General features: G+C 42.5%; 1 protein-coding gene and 1 non-coding gene across 2 annotated transcripts; both read right to left on the minus strand.

The window, feature by feature from the left end:
• Nucleotides 1-273: 273 nt before the first annotated feature.
• Nucleotides 274-9,994, minus strand: SLC25A3 (solute carrier family 25 member 3). The gene is made up of 8 exons (XM_071552031.1): nt 9,885-9,994; nt 9,542-9,698; nt 5,249-5,370; nt 2,869-3,048; nt 2,576-2,757; nt 1,653-1,825; nt 717-827; nt 274-606 (listed from the first exon to the last, which is right to left on the minus strand). Exons 2-8 carry the CDS (start codon nt 9,690-9,692, stop codon nt 446-448), a joined length of 1,080 nt encoding a protein of 359 aa, XP_071408132.1. The 5' UTR covers nt 9,693-9,698; nt 9,885-9,994; the 3' UTR covers nt 274-445.
• Nucleotides 2,182-2,421, minus strand: LOC139670775 (small nucleolar RNA SNORA53). Its single transcript, XR_011697550.1, has one exon. It is a non-coding gene; the product is annotated as a small nucleolar RNA SNORA53 (small nucleolar RNA).
• Nucleotides 9,995-14,058: the final 4,064 nt, after the last annotated feature.

A 14,058-nucleotide genomic window follows, 5' to 3' on the forward strand; every position in this document is an offset into this window, starting at 1 on the left:
TTCTACAGTAACAGCTTATTAGAGGCAAATGATCAGTGGACTCAAAGTGCACAGGACTGCAGTTCTGCAAGGACAGGTTTTGGCACTTCTCTGGAAACAGTGAAAGCCTAGTTTTGTTACAAGTGGAAAAGGAACACTTCTCTGATTCCTAACATGTGGAACAAAGCAATTCTTTTTTAACTGTTTTTAGAGGGGAGGAAAGCAGGCAGAATATATGACATATTTGCTGCTATGAAATGAAGCTTATATATGCAGTAGTAAACAGACACTAAGCACTCTGTTTCTCATTTATTTCAGGCAATGACAGTGGTAGAATTTAAACCCTCATGTGAAATGAGGGCACAACCAATAATGACATCATATAGTTTGTTTTCTACATAGTCAAATATATAAAAGTTTCATGAAACTCATCACTGGGACAGCCAGCAGTCAGTCCATGAGTTGTCTATTCAGTTAGACCAAGCTTCTTCTTCAGAGATTCTGGCATTTCAGGTGGAGGTGGGCGAGGAAGTCTGAAATAAACCTTGACAGAATCGTAGATGAACCACTGTAGTGCAGTCAGGGTACCAATCATGATGATACGAGCAAACAGACCTTTCCATACACCTGCAGAGCAAAATATAAAGCATGAGTAGCGTAAAATGACAGGAAATACAGAAATCATCCCCAAACCACCACAAACACTTGATCCAAAATACATGAAAGTAAGGATGTACCTTTGAATCCAAGCCTCATAAGAACCTGGGAAGCAGAGCTGCCCTTTTCTTTATTCAACACAGACACCACAGAGTCAGCAGGATGGGAAACAATTGCACAGAACACACCAGCTGAAAGAGTAATTTGACATTAGTTCTATGGCCTTTTATCTGTACCATTGCTGTGTACACTAAGTACAACCAACTGAAACCACATCTGCTAATGGATTACACACACATTATGTTCTGGTATCCTTAAAGGGCTCTTAAAGATCTAGAGCACAGGTCTGATGAAGAGCAGCTGAGGGAGCTGGGATTGCTTTGCCTGAAGGGGGCTCAGGGGGTGACCTTACAGCTCTCCACAACTACCTGAAAGGGGGTTGTAGCCAGGTGGACACTGATCTCTTCTGACTAAAAAGCAACAAGACAAGAGGAAACGGCCTCAGGTTGCACTAGGGGATGTTTAGATTGGATATTAGGAAAAGAATTCTTCACCAAAAGGGTTGTCAAGTCCTGGAACAGGCTGCCAAAGGTCTTTTACAACCTAAATGATCCTATGATTCTATAACATGATGTGAATAGAAAATACCTCAGTTCTGCTTTTGCAATAACTCTTCTGAATCTCTGGATATTAAAAAGACTCCTTCCATCCAAATTTCTTTTACCTTCCTTTCAACCTTCCCAACACTAACAAAGATGCAAGTTTTTCCACTTACATCAGCTGCAGTTTCTAAACCTGAACATCAACATTAGTAATATATAGGAAAAATTAAGAGTACTGTCCTACTACAGATCCATTTTTTACTAACAGACTGAATATAGTTTTTTTTCCTGCACATTTTAAAGTTGCAAGTAAGTTCACCCATGCCAGTGACATCTATTTAATATGGAGAAGGGTCAGGTCTCTAGAGTTGCAGTAGTCCATTAATGAAGTGTTAGGACTTAAAGATTCCTTACCAATATAGCCTGCAACAAATGTGACTACCAGCTGTTCTCCTTTTGTACATTCACTTCGTGGCTTGGGAACGACGTACTTGTAGAGAGCTTCAACAGTACGTTCGAAGCAGGCAAATTTCATCATTGTGTATGGAATCTGTCTCATCCATAGTGGGGCAACACCTTTATAGAAACTTAATCAGAGAGGAGACAAACTCGGTTTCATTTTCTTCAGTATTTAAGGTGTATTTCTGACCTGAAATTAGCTTATTGTTGCTATCAAGAATACAACTTCTAGATACTTGCAGATATTGACAGCCTTAGAATAGTATCTAGAGGTACCAAGATACCTAGATACTTCTAGATACTACTGTAAGGCTATCAGTACCTAGAGAACAGAAATTTAAGTTGTATTAGTTCCTGAGTACTACCTTAAAACAGCAACACAAATTAGAATTTTCCTGATCCCCAGGCTGCACAGCAGTTTCTATAGTCACTTTTCAGCTTACAATGCACTGCAGTAATGTAACACTATCAGTGCAGTAAGGCTAATGTCTGCATACCAGCCAAGTCCTGATAGTGAGAAATGACCTGTATATCTACAGCCAAGTCTATCAGAACAGAAAGCTAACATGCAGTTATGTTGCTCTCACATGCCAATGACTCAAGCATCTTTGACTGTACAACCAGAAAGTTGCTGAGTATCTCTGACTGGAACTGCTAGAAACTGAAGCTGTCCAGCAGAACTCAGAACAAAGATACTCACAAAGATGGATCTAAGGAGCATGTGGAATTAACAGCCAGTTCAACAGATTCCCTGAAGTATGTTAAATTGTTATCTTGAAATACAAAGACCCAAGAAGTATTATAAGCTAAAGCCAGAATTTGTTGCAACAGTTCTTTGTTAAGAAAAAATTCTCAACATGAAGAAAACTGACACTTACGCCCAGATGCCTTCTTCTGCAAACATTTTGGGTAGTGCCTGCCGCAGAGTGTTCGCGTACCCAGGCTGCGTCTGAATACGAACTTTAGCAGCTTCCATTGGAGCCAGAGCAATGTCAGCAAAAAACTCTGCGCTGGCAGATGCAGCTAAATATAGTGAAGTACGCCACAAATAGGCATTTTCCTGAAGTGAATGTGAACACACATTTTTATTAATGAACCATGCTTTTCTGATTATTCCATATTACTATTATGTTGCAGATATACAGGCTTACAAAAACTATTTAAGGCTTACCTCTCCCAGCATGTTGCCATAGAGGATTTTGAAAACTTCGTAGAAACCAAATTTACAAAGCCCTTGCATGGAATATCCAATGAAGGTTGGAGCCCATCCCTTAGCCAAGCCACGCACACCGTCTTCATTGATTGTCACTGAAAATCCATTGAAGATGCTCTTGTATTTTTGTGGATCAACCTAAACAGAATAGGCAGTTGAATGCTTGACATAGCTTACTATTTCCTTTCTATGCCCCCATTCAAAATTTAAAATTCTCCAACTCTTCAGACAACTGGCTTTCTAAAATTCTCTGTCACAAGGTTACAGTCATGTAAGTTAATGGTTACTCACTAGTCTCAAACCCTCCCTTATTTTAAGAACCAGTACTGTTATACTCGGAAATCTCCAAATTGTCTGAACTTTGTTTTACATTTATTATTCTCCACATCAACAACTGTAACTAAAAGATTTATTGAAATCACTATTCTAACACTGTCAGAGACGGGCCGGTGCAATTACATATAGATCAAAGTGTTTAAAAATTTCATAGATCCTGCCAGCAGTATCATCTACTCTACATATCATACTTACAAATCAAACCTGATGATTCACCTGATTCTTAACTAGAAAAGGCTGTTTGTCCACTGCTACTTTGATTTCCCCAACACAGTCAAAGACAGATGGAGCAACGTGGATCAGAGTACTAAAGAAATTCTGTATTTGTACTTTGACTTCACAAATTGTGCTCACAAAACTTTTGAGATTTCCTTAACTTATCACAAATTAAGAAATGACTGATTGAATAGTTTTGTTTCATGTGAAAGGAAATAATTTAACAGAAATTCTTAAAAAAGTAATTAAGTCATATCAGACTTTTACTTTTCATATTTGACATCACCGAACAGTTCCTCGGAGGATAAGAAGGAAGATATCAAACTGGAAGCCAGTACAAGCTTTCAGAAAGAGCTATGGGACATGCATGCCAACCTGCATTGACTGATATTTTGTTTTGCAATCTGGTAGCATCTACTCAAGAACTAGTTCACCTAAACAAGTCAATTTTGAAAGGAGACATTATTTCAGAAAACTGGCTGTTTAAACAGGCACACTATAAAATGAGGTTATGTTCAAGTCAGAACCAGGCTCAGTTATCAGCTAGGTAACAGGTGTCCTGGTTTCGGTTAAACCATGGCACAGGTGACCTCTTCTTAAAAAGACATGAGAGGGCAGGCAACACGTTTCTTCCTGGAGAACTTAGGAAGGATTAGTAACATGCTTTGTACTGGATCTGTAAAGAGATAAATGCTGACAGGTTTTACAAGATCACACCTGGAATTCACATGGAACCCCCCTCCTAAATATTCCCCCTAAACGCTGGAGCAGGAAATAGCACCACCCTTATCACATAAGGAACTCAAGACTGGTAGCCCAAGGGGAGCATGACTGAAGTGTTACAGAATTACCAGTCTGCGACCAGAATTTCAAGTGCCCTCAAATATGTGAAAAAGCTTCTCTGGTAAACAATGCTAAATAAAGGTCACCCAGAAGAACAATTCTACAGAATATCATGCAGCACTCCTAGTGTGACCAGTAGGTCTCACCAATTCATAGTTCCTTCCTGATTTCAAGAGTTTTATAATTACAAAATTGCCATTTTTATAATCAGCATCAGCCTATGCTACAGGGAGGTCATTAACTATTACATTTCCAGAAATTTAGAAGTGTGCTTTAATTAGCTTCATTCTTGCAGATTTGCCTGAGTAAATCCATTTGTACGTTTTTAGCCATGGCTGTTCACCAGATGATTTTAATGCATAAGCTGGTATCACAACTTAAGTGTGATGCAATGACACCTTTCAGTTCAACCAAGGACCACTTCAAGGAAACCAGCCGCCAACACCGATGGGCTGACTGATACCAAATCAAGTTTTACCCACCCTACCCACAGTGGCATTGTTAGATAATATCCAATCCATAAGCCATGCACTGATATCCTCAGCATTAATGGATAAAAGTACCCATGCATGTCACTCCAGGCTAAAAAACACACATCTGCAGAACACCAAGGATATTATTTTCTTACTCCAAAAGCACTGGAATAGCACTGGACAGCCAACCCGTCAGCAAAGGGTAACACTGTGGTGGGTGCCTTTTAGCAAACAGAGACAGTCAAACCTGCCTTTACATGTCATCAAAAATAATTCATCCCTATTATCCTAAATACCTTTGCTTCTCTCCAAAGAGGTATTTTGCTAGTCTCACAGGAGTAATTTGATAAAGCAGCATTCAAGTTTACTTGCTTCCTGTCATCCACAAAAGATTGCATCCCTACTGCAAACTGTTAATATGCTGGCAATATAGAAAAAAAAGTTCAAGAAATGTTGAAGCTCATACAAACCTGCATACGACATTTCACTAAATCCAGAGGTACAACACCAGTGTGTGTCAGGCCACAACTTAGGACCCCACCAACGCCACAGAGAGCATAAAACTTGAGCGAGCCATATTCACAACTGTATTCTGCAGCAAAAAATAAAGACACACCATGCTTTTATATAAACTCCATGCACTGCTGGACAACGATGCCCAAGGTACACTTTAGCCTCCAATTCATTAGTAGATTAAACATACCACACAAAACATGCTTTGTCAATGTCATCACATACTGACATGCAGAACAAACCTGCATTCTGCATTTAACCAGGTCTAGAGGAACCAGTGCCGTATGTGTTGTTCCACAGCTAATAATCCCACCAAGGCCACAAAGCATAAAGAATCTGTTTGAGCCATATGCACAGCTGTATTCTAGTTAATTGGAAAAAATTACATATATATGATCAATCACAAATGGTAACAAAGATCAGAAAAGAAACAAAATTGACTGAGTGCTACTTTCTCAGAAGTAATAAACTGAAATAAACTCCCATGCTGTAGTATTCAAATGTACTGTTAAAACAGGAAAACAATTCCCTTGCTTTAAATTACCACCTTTTGGGCTGGCAAGATTTGATTCCAAGCCTTCCAAATTGAATTTGCTCCTTTAATAAACAAGCAATGGAAGAAAGTGCAGTTTTAGCTCACAACACACATAAAGCATATAAATTAACCCCAGATGTTGCTAGTAAAAATTATGACTCAAAGTTGCAATGTCCAGCAATTCCCCTCTAGTATTTCAGGAGACAAAACTTTGCTTAAATATTCTATGACAGTGTCACTTCTGTGTTTAAGTGGAGACTATAAAGATCTACAAGATCAGCACTGGAACTTTGTTTATGCAGATATATTTTCAGGTATTTTTCAGATTCTTTATACAGATTTTCTTTCAAATACAAAATTTCAACTTCATATACAGTGTGTTTAGTCAAGCGTAAAATTAACAGTACAAAATAAACATGAAGTAGCAGCACAATTCTACAACTGTGCTCAACGTTTTAAATACATAAGTAAAAGCAAAACTAATATACTGAATAATCATAGGAAAAACAATGCACTATGTAGAAAATGTTTTCTTCAGTAGAAAGGCATAATTTTTTGCTATTAAATTCACTGGTGTTACTTCAGTTACACCAGCTGAGTGAGAACTATCTCCAGAGAAACACCACTGAAAATGAAAAGACAGCAAAAAAAGCCATCATATGCAGAGCTTCTTCAATCTTGTCCTTTTGATTCTGAAAAAAAATTGCTTTATGAACATCAACCCAAGTTTACAATTACATTCAACAGTATCAACTTAGGAGCAGTTAACACTACCAGGCTTATCCAGCTGACAACTTCGCAAACATAACATTTTATATTCACATTTCTCACCTAACTCTAAAAAATTACCCAGTCAATAAAACAGCATTTTTTTCTTCACTCTAAAATAACAAATCACGGACAGCATATTAACCCTAAGCTTAAAGTCAGAAAGTCAGAATAAAGTACTTCTAATTGAGATACAGCTCAAGATGATAAATATGCTGGTCTGGGTCTTCGACATACCTCCAAAACATTTTGGCTATGCTGGCAGATTTGCAGACAGTAGTAATAGTCGGTTTACAAGAATGACAGGCTAAACACACACAGACCAGGCTTTCTGTGCAGGTGTGATCAGAGAACAGACTCCAGGTCTGTAGTACAGGGCAGCTCTGTCCAGCTGTCTTTGGCCAGCAGCACAACAGCACTGCATTAGTTACCACGCTGCCAAGATACCAGAAGTTCACTGTCCCTTTTTCACAGTAATTCAGTCAGAAGTCACACTCCTGAACTGACAGAGACAGACCTTTGTAGTAGCCACAGAAAAGAAGTGCTTTATGTATGTGCTGTTTCCCAATGCTATTCAGATTCAAACCCGGCAATTAAGAAAAGTAAGGCAGTATCAATTAGGCTTGAGCTCTTTAGAGGTACCTCGCTTCACAGCTGTATAGTACATCTTGGACTTTCTATTTCAGAAGTACAGTTACATCTCCCAAAAACCATTACTTGAGAAGAAACCCAGCTGAACACGTAGTACAGGGGGCAAGAAAGTAAGTCTAACGTGCCTAGGCACTGACTTAAGACAAATATGCCAAAGCTAGTACTAAAACACAAACATACAGCATAAAAATATGCCTACTATTAAGAGAACTACATCATAACTGTTTCTTATCTCTGCTTCTGATCTGACATGTTAAGGACAAATTCCAAGAGCTGATCACAGAACACTCTCTCCGAGCAGCGTTATGGCTGATGCCCTGAGCTGAACTCAAAAGGTCTTGTGGTTTGTACTGACTTTGTGTGACCTTGTGCAAGCTCAGATATCTTCTGCAACACGTTAGTCTCCCAACACAAAGGCCAGAGAGGCAACTGGTACATGAAATAATGAACTCAGCAGAAAAGACTACAAAGACTAAGAATTGCTGGCCACCTTTGACCACGACTGCCTACAAACAGAATGAAGATTAAGCGTAATGCTTTTAAGAAAGAAGTGCATCTGCTGAATATATTTAGCATACCAAAGAGTGATTTAGGGCTTTAGTTAGCTGGCAACAGGATTACTACACTAAAGCCAGTAGTTTCTTGAAAATTTAATAAATATAATGCAACACTGAGTTGTCTTTCAAACATTACTTTCATGCAAGTGCTCTAAAATATTTCAATAATCACCATACTTCAGAAGAGGTAATGTGCTAAAAGCACTTATTTCTTTGAGTAAAATAAAAGCAGACAGGTGCTTTCAAGTTATTAATGGCTTAAAAGAATTTTACTATCTACCTCCACTACTGTGCAGCCCTAGAGATGGGCAGAGAAGAACTGTCTGAAGTTCAACTAAGGCACATGGAGGGTCCTGCACCTGGGGAGGAATAACCCCAGGCACCAGTAGAGGCTGGGGGCTGACCTGCTGGAAAGCAGCTCTGCGGAGAAGAACCTGGGGGTCCTGGTGGATGACGAGCTGTCCATGACCAGCAGTGTGCCCTTGTGGTCAAAGAAGGTCAATGGGCTGCATCAGGAAGAGCACTGCCAGAAGATCGAGGGAGGCAATCCCACCCCTCTACCCAGTCCTAGTGAGGTGCATCTGAAGTGCTGCATTCAGTTCTGGGTTCCTCTGAACCAGACATGGAGATCCTGGAGTAGATCCAGCAGTGGACAGGCATCAAAGATGATTAACAGACTAGAGCATTTCTCTTACAATGAAAGGCTGAGTTGGCCTGTACAGCACCAAAAAGAAATGACTGAGAGGGGATCTGATCAATCTCAACTGACTCACTAGGTGTATGAAGGAAGGGTGTGAAGAGGATACTGCCAGGCTCTTCTCGGTGATGCCAAGCAATAGTACAAAAGGCAATGGGCAGAAAGTGATGCACAGTACTTTCCACCTGAATATAAGGAAGAACCGGTTCAATGTGTGGGTGACTGACCGCTGGAACAGGTTACCCAGAGGTTATAGAGCCTCCCTTGTGAGAGATATTCAAGAACCATTTATAGACAATCTTGTGGAAGTTGGACCAGATGATCCACTGTGGACTCTTGCAGCCTTACCAACTTGGTGATACTAGAAGTATCGTCAAAGTCTGACCTTTAGAAGTCACAAATGGGATTGGGAAATTCGCAGGAAGCAGCTGAATCTAAAATGCATTACTGTAGCTTAAACAGCAGATATCTGGTGTATGCCCCACAAATGCTAAGGAGAAAGAAAAAGAAAACCAAGGAGGAAAAAAAAAGAACATTTACAGGCACCCCTAATGTGTCTGGATGTTCAGCTGTGAATAAACCGGAGAAAAAATAAGAGGAAAGAACAAGGAGAAAGACGGGCTTCTGAATCCACAAATTCACAAGCTCCTATTCCCCAGAGATGAAAAAACTACGGGCCTATACCCTCAGGGGCAGAGGCTGTAGGCCCTGCAGTCAGAGACAGCACTCTGCTCCCCAGGACAGGCTCCGCGGGGATCTCTGTGATTACACTGCACCAGAAGCTTCCCATGTTCTTCCCCGGTAATCTGGGATTCCTGCTGCCCGTCGGCACACCCGGCAGGGAGCGGAAGCGCGTGCCAGCGCCTCCCCCGCCCGTGCCCTTCCTCGTCCTCCAGGCGGGCGTGCAGGCCCAGCGCCGGCCCCTCGCGGTCGCTGAACGGCCCTGAGCCGCCCCGCCGGCCACGGCCGCGCCAGAGGAAGCAGCGCGGGCCCCGCCGCCCCCGGGCCTCGCCCCGCCGCGGCCCCTTCGTCCCGCTCTTACCTTCGTCGGCCGACGCAGCCGCCAGGCCCCGCCGCAAGGTGGGCGCCTCCGCGGGCTCCGCTGGGCGCTTCCTCACGCCATCCTGGACCAGCTGGAAGTGCGGCGCGTAGAAGGGGTTGTGCCGCGCGAGCGGCGCGATGGACGAGAACATGGCGACCTGTGGCGGGGGAGAAGAGCAGAGCGGCGTGGGACCGGGAAGCCCCGCCACGGTGCGGCTGCCGGGCGCGAGCCCCAGCCCCGCACCAGCGAGGCGGCCCCGGCGCGAGCCCGGTGGCGGGCGGGCAGGCGGGCAGGGCAGGCAGGCAGGCAGGCCAGGCAAGGCGGGCGCGCCGGGCCGACTCACCTCCCAAGATGGAGCCGCTGCGGCAGAGGTTGAGCTCGGCGCGCGCCGTCACCGTGTCCTTCGCCGCCGGGGGCGGGGCCCACGCAACCACCCGCGCCGCGATTGGCGGAGGCGCCGCAACGGCCGCGCACGCGTAGCCGCGGCCCGCATCACCCCCGCCCCGCGCCTGCGCCGTGCGCCCCAGGTGGGGCTGGGGACGGGTGGGGGCTGCTGGAGCGCCCCGGGAATGGTGGCCCAGGCCCTGCTGCGGCGGGGGCAGGCTCCTTCTCGGGTAGTCATGAGTGTAGGAGCGCATCCCTGCGGCGCTAAACCCCGCGCCTCAACTTCTGATCCCTGTCGCCGCCCGGCTCTGGGAGGTTCCACCACTCACGTCTTCCCGCAGCCGCGCCCTAGGCAATGTCAAAGCAGGGACACTCCCGAGCGCTGGCACCAGCAGGACGGCCTTGAGCCGTGCTGGGCAGCACTTTGCATCGAATCAGTCAATCACCAAGGCCGGAAGAGACCTTAAAGATAATAAAGTCCTACAGTTCAGCCTGGTAGTAACCATTAACCCCTAGAATCACATGCGCTTTTAAGATTAAAGAAGTCCTCAGTATCACCCCAGACTGCAGGTCTGCAAATCACTAGTCACAGCCTGCTGAAGCCACAGGATGCGACTCCCATAACAAAATGTGCCTCTCAGCAGGCTCTGGCCACAGTGCACTGTGAGACCAAGCACAGTCAGATCGGCCCCCAGACACCCTGAGGGAAAAGCTTGCAGGGCATGTTGACACCGCCTATGCTACAACAGCTGCACCTGCTTACAGAACTGCTTGTTACTCGTTTGTTAAAAGCAGAATGTTACTTACTACAGAACCCATGCTTTGCCTCACCTACCCTAAACTATGCATTTTCCAGTATAGGGTGATTTTGCTCATTTTAGTGATTTACATAGTAAAAAACTGATGCAGCACAGGTCAGCTCTCCAGTTATTGAAGAGGCAAAACCTCCACTTTTTCACCATCTGGCATACCTTTCATTATAGAGCTCTGTAACAACACAGGTGCAGAAGCCAGAAAAGCAAGGCATGCACTGAAACATCCCAGCTACTTCTGGATGAAAGTCATAATGCAAGTAAACAGCACACCTGCACTACCACACTGAAGAAATCCCCCTCAACTCAGCAGCTCCTATTGAACTTCCAAGGAAAGCCTTTAGGCCTTAGCTCTACTCACTGCGTTTCACAACAAAGTTGATCCAGGGAGACTGTCATGCACAGGCAAAAGTGACACACACCTAACAGCACTGTCACAGAAATCAAGGTTGGTTAAGTCCCTCTTGAATAAATTACACTCCAGCTGCCAGGTAGGAAAAGGTCAAATTAAACTTGCATTCTTTAAATACTTTCATTTAGCAACCAGCAGAGCGCCTCAAGTGCTGTTCACTTCCCTGCCAGAAGCAGCAATGAAGAGAAGCCAGAACTGTTCATTTTGCCGTTACTTGTTCTGCTCTATTCACCTGCAATTTAAACAATTGTTGTTAGCAACATTTTATCTAAAAAACAAACACTAAAACTTATTTTCAATTAATAACCTCTAAACACGATTGAGACAGGCTCTTATCCTGAAACAGGACATAAATTATTGCAATTCTTGCACAATTTTCTGATTTTTAACATATAGAAAACCTCTGCTCCTTCCAATTTTGAAGGATGCACAGGTGCCTAAATGCTCAACTAGTACTGACACTTGAGTTACAGTCAGTGAAGTTTGTTTTAGCTGCCAAGTAATTTCTAACAGCTGTACTATTAACAAGAACTATTAAACAGCAGTCTAACATCAAAATATAGGGATATGTTCCTGCTGAAGGCATATAATTTTACACAAAAACTATCTTCAACCTTTCCCAGATGTGAAAAATAACAATACCCTGTAATTCAAACCAGCTCGATCAATCTGATTTCTGACACACAGCAAGGGTAGTAATAGATGGAAGACTTAAAAGATGTTACCACCTTTTGGTGCCCACCTCTTTTGGATTCACAGTAAAAGGAGCTATTGTAAATTAAACCCATCTTTTTAATCAGTAGCTCATCAAGTTTTGTCAGTTTAGGAAAATACCAGTTTGACAACTCCCAAGTTTTTTTAATTTCATCTATCCATCTGTTTATTAACACCCACCATGCACCTCCCCCAAACAGCATACTGTCAATAAATTGTAGGCCATTTCCTGCTTTTCAATAACTTTTCACAGTTCTAACATTTTGGTGAAGGCTGCAAACAAAAACAAAGCTCTTATGAGCTTGTACCCCAGGTGACATTGTTTTCAAAAATATACAATGAGACAGTGAATTCGCCATCTGTACCTTTGATAACCAGGTTAGCACAGCAGCATCTGTTCCTGTTGTGAGCATGTATTTTACATGCACTTTCCTGGTTTCAACACCAGAACTGCTAGACAGAGTCAGTAACAGATCAGGTTTCAAAGCCTAAGGGAGAAGCCCTTAACCCTGGAGCATCTCCTTCACCACTATCCAAGCTTGCTAGGTTGAACGACAACAGTTCACATCCTCTGCAGGAGGTAGTGAAACCTCTCCTATTAGTAATCGCTGCCAGGAGTGTCCTCATCTAATAATCTTTTTTAAAAACCTAAATTCTCCATGGATATTACATGTTCTTCCTTCATAAAACGTAACATTTTTTTCTCCTAAATAACAATTAAGGCAATGTGGTTATCATTTTTTAACCACAGACTAACAATGCTAACGAAGAACTTCAAAGTGAGATGGGACAGAAAACTTGTGGGATTTTTCTTTTTTTGTATCAATAGTACTTAGAGTTGTCTATGCCACCTTAGGACTGCTTTACAAGTTGAATTAACTTGTAGACCCTGAGTTGTATGAACACATGCATACACTATACATCTGTTGTATCTTGCTGTGGCACTGATGCAAACCAGCCTGGTACACTTCCTCAGGAGAAAGAAAAGCAAAGGTCTCAGGACAACTTTAGACATGGATAGGTAGACTTACCAAATGCACAGTAAAAGCCGTATTAACAGACAACAAAGGTTATGCTGAAACATGTGTTTGTAAATGCAAAAGTTATACATCACAACCCACCCCTGTATCTATTCCAGTCAGTCAGATGAAGTTTTATTTTTGAAGCATTTCAGCCCAATATGTAACCACTTCACCCATATCAAAGGAAGCCAAATATACCAACCACAAGACATGCCACACAACTTTAAAAGCTTCACTCCCAATAATGTATATTTTTTGATTCCTGAACAGTCAGTCTCCTTCCAGAGCTCTGTCATTGAAAGGTATTACTTTTGTACTCAGCTTTTCTGCTTTAACTCTATACAAACCAGTTAACAGTTTTTAACAAAAGGTATTTTGTCTATAAAACCATCTCGGAGGGTAATTCGCAGGAAATCTTAACACCATGAAGGGTGTTGTAAATTGTGCCACAAGAAACAAACAAACCAAAACACACATAGACCAAAGACTAGGAGGGATCCAAAATCATTCTGTAGGGCAGTACTAAGCATGCTGTTAGCAAGTAAACTTGGAGAAGAAAAAATTTCTTCACATTGTTTTCTATGTAAATAGAAATCAAAATTCTAAAATACGCACAGACTTTAAATTCAAGATCCTTGAGAGTTTTTTCTCTCAGGTACAACTGAAACTCTCATAGTCTCACCATGAATTAGATGCCATAAAATTAAGTCTCAAAACTGCAAGTGAAATCCTCTAGTGATTTGCAGCCTAATACCAGGTTTCTGAGATCAGATAAAAGTTAAAAGATTACCACACAATTTAAAGGGAAAAATAGAAGCCCTGTGCCAGCTCTAATTCAGACAGGTAAATCAAGACCTGCCATGTTTTCAGCACAGCACTATAACCAATCATGAGAACAAACCCCACCAACCCAAAACACTGGCATGCTCATTAACTTCCACTGGCCTTTCCAGGCTTTTTTGTAGCCCTTGCCCTAAAATGGACTTAAACATTTAATAACTACTACATCAGAACACTCATTTTTGCAACTGGATTTTGGACACTAGTCCATAAAATTGCTCCATTTTGTGATTGGTTCTCAAAGTTTAACCTGCCTCTGTCTAGAAGACAAGATGAGCTAATAAGAACAAAAGTGAGGGGCAGAGCAAGGGCAACACCAGCTCCTATTGCTTC

The sequence above is a fragment of the Pithys albifrons genome, chromosome 3 (assembly GCF_047495875.1).
Source record: "Pithys albifrons albifrons isolate INPA30051 chromosome 3, PitAlb_v1, whole genome shotgun sequence".
Classification (NCBI taxonomy): Eukaryota; Metazoa; Chordata; class Aves; order Passeriformes; family Thamnophilidae; genus Pithys; species Pithys albifrons.

What these genes read in the sequence shown, in the direction of transcription:
- SLC25A3 (XM_071552031.1), bottom strand. Translation starts at nt 9,692, where the DNA reads ATGTTCTCGTCCATCGCGCCGCTCGCGCGGCACAACCCCTTCTACGCG. An exon ending in ATGGCAACATGCTGGGAGAG is followed by an intron (nt 2,758 to 2,868) that starts GTAAGCCTTAAA and finishes CATTCACTTCAG; the next exon opens with GAAAATGCCTATTTGTGGCG. An exon ending in GCAGAAGAAGGCATCTGGGC is followed by an intron (nt 1,826 to 2,575) that starts GTAAGTGTCAGT and finishes TCTCTGATTAAG; the next exon opens with TTTCTATAAAGGTGTTGCCC.